Source organism: Elephantulus edwardii, unplaced genomic scaffold (assembly GCF_000299155.1).
Source record: "Elephantulus edwardii isolate Elephantulus edwardi_28Jun2011 unplaced genomic scaffold, EleEdw1.0 scaffold00004, whole genome shotgun sequence".
Classification (NCBI taxonomy): Eukaryota; Metazoa; Chordata; class Mammalia; order Macroscelidea; family Macroscelididae; genus Elephantulus; species Elephantulus edwardii.
Genome location: NW_006399754.1, coordinates 12834548 through 12836489, shown reverse-complemented (window position 1 = coordinate 12836489; position 1942 = coordinate 12834548). Strand labels below are relative to the sequence as shown.

At 54.9% G+C, this 1942-nt stretch overlaps 1 protein-coding gene across 1 annotated transcript in view; it reads left to right on the top strand.

The window, feature by feature from the left end:
- Window positions 1–1247: 1247 nt before the first annotated feature.
- LOC102861084 (atherin-like) overlaps window positions 1248–1942 on the top strand; it is a 4395-nt gene continuing 3700 nt past the window's right edge. Inside the window, exons 1-2 of the mRNA XM_006879622.1 lie at window positions 1248–1396; window positions 1498–1936. Coding sequence (XP_006879684.1) covers window positions 1248–1396; window positions 1498–1936 — 588 coding nt within the window. The remainder of the gene's footprint in view (window positions 1397–1497; window positions 1937–1942) is intronic.

The following is a 1942-nucleotide window of genomic DNA, read 5'->3' as shown; positions in this document are numbered from 1 at the left end:
AATTATCCCAGTCACTGAATCAATCCACCTCAGAGAGGGCCTTCCTCTCCTGCGCTGTCCCTCCACCCTCCCAAGCATGATGTCCCTCTCTAAGGACCGGTCTCTCCTCACAACATGTCCAAAATAAGTTAGACGGAGCCTCAGAATCCTTGCCTCTAAGGAGCCACCCGGTTTAACCCTTTCCAGGACAAATCTGTTTGTTTTCCTAGCAGTCCATGGCATTCTCAGTACTCTTCTCCAGCACCACAGCTCAAAGGCATCAATTCTCCTTGTATCCTCCTTGGTCATTGTCCAACTCTCTGATGCATAACAAGTAATTGCGAAGACCATGGCCTGTATCAGATGCACCTTAGTCTCCAGAGAGACACCATTGCTCTTCAGTACTTTGGAGAGCCTTTTAATTTCCTGGCTGCTGGTGCCAAGACTGTTGACTATGGAGCCAAGCAAACTAAAGCTGTGTACAATCTCAATCTCTTCACCATCCATCCTGATGCTGCCAGTTCAAATCCACTTGATGCTCTGAGATAAAGGTACACAATTAATTGTCTTGTCCAATTTACAGCCTCTAAAATTAACCTACGTCAACAGGGGGGAAAAACTTTTTTTTTTTTTTACATTAAATTCTATTGCCCAGAGACATAAAACGTCTCTCCTTCTCACACAATGTGAGACCACAACAGACAGAAGCTATGTCCTTTTGAGGTAAAAACGTATGGTGATTTTGAATCAAGGAGGACTCTCAGTGATCTTATGAACAAAGGATCAGAACCCTATCCTACACTCTGCCATCTTCGTCATCTCGGACACCTTTTGAGCCCATTGCTGAAGCCACTATGTCAATCCATCTCATTGAGGGTCTTCCTCTCTTTCAGTGACCCCTTCACCTTTCCAAGCATGATGTCCATTCCCAAGGAATAGCTCTGCCTGGATGAAAATGGATACTTTAGGAATTTAACAGGAATGTCCTTTACTTTGAATACTGATAGGACAGGAATCAGGTCTGTTGTTTAGAGGGTCGCTATGAGTCATACTCAACAACTCAGTCCCTTTAGCTGTCGCAATGACAAAGACAGATTACCTCTAAAGAAGGGGAATATTCATCTGTTTTATTTAGTGTTGGATTTGGAATCTGGTCTGTGGGGCCCCTGATAGTGATGGGACAATAAACAGAGAGATTAGCCCCAGGAGCCAGGGCCGCTTTGGGGGAGGGGGAGAATCTGTCTCCATTTCTCCCACCCATTGTGAGAATGGAACTCAGAGACGTGGAATTCGAAAGGAATCCAATCACGGATCCTGGGGTGGGAGGCGGGGGCATTGCTACGTGGACATCTCAGGCCAGGACGCAGGCGGGCAGAGGAGGGGTGGCCAGGCGGGAGGGGGGCGCCCCGAGAGCTGAGTAACCCCTCTTCCGGGCAAGCCCCAGGCATGAGTCACGGGTGAGCGGGAGAGAGGGAAGGGGCAGCCCGAGTGGTCCTCGGGGGGAGGTGGATTTGACAGATGGTCTCTAGAGCCTGGGGTGGAATATAAAGGGGAACTGGCTCTCCAAGGCGCTCCCAGCCCGGGGACTCGGCGCTCCCGGCGGAAGGGGTTGCGGGAGGGGCGGCGGCGGGCCGCGAAGGAGGACCAGCCCGCGGCGCCGAAATCTCCCGCGCTCAGGGGCTGGCTCCTCCTCCTCCTCGGCCGGGCCTCGCACGCCCCTCGCCACCTCCCAGCCCGCCAGCCGCCTCCTCCCGTTGCCCCCCGCAACCAAGGCCCCGCTCGGGCCGGACTACGACGCCCCCCTGCGGCCCCCACCCGCGCCGAGCCGGGCGGCCAGCCGCGCGCCGCCAGTGACGGCACCGCAGGGTGCGTGGCCAATCGGTGCGCCCCCGAGGGGGCGGCCTCAGTCCCGCCCCCTGAGCCCACGTCCAATGAGGAACCGGGCCCGGCGGCCACGGCGGGG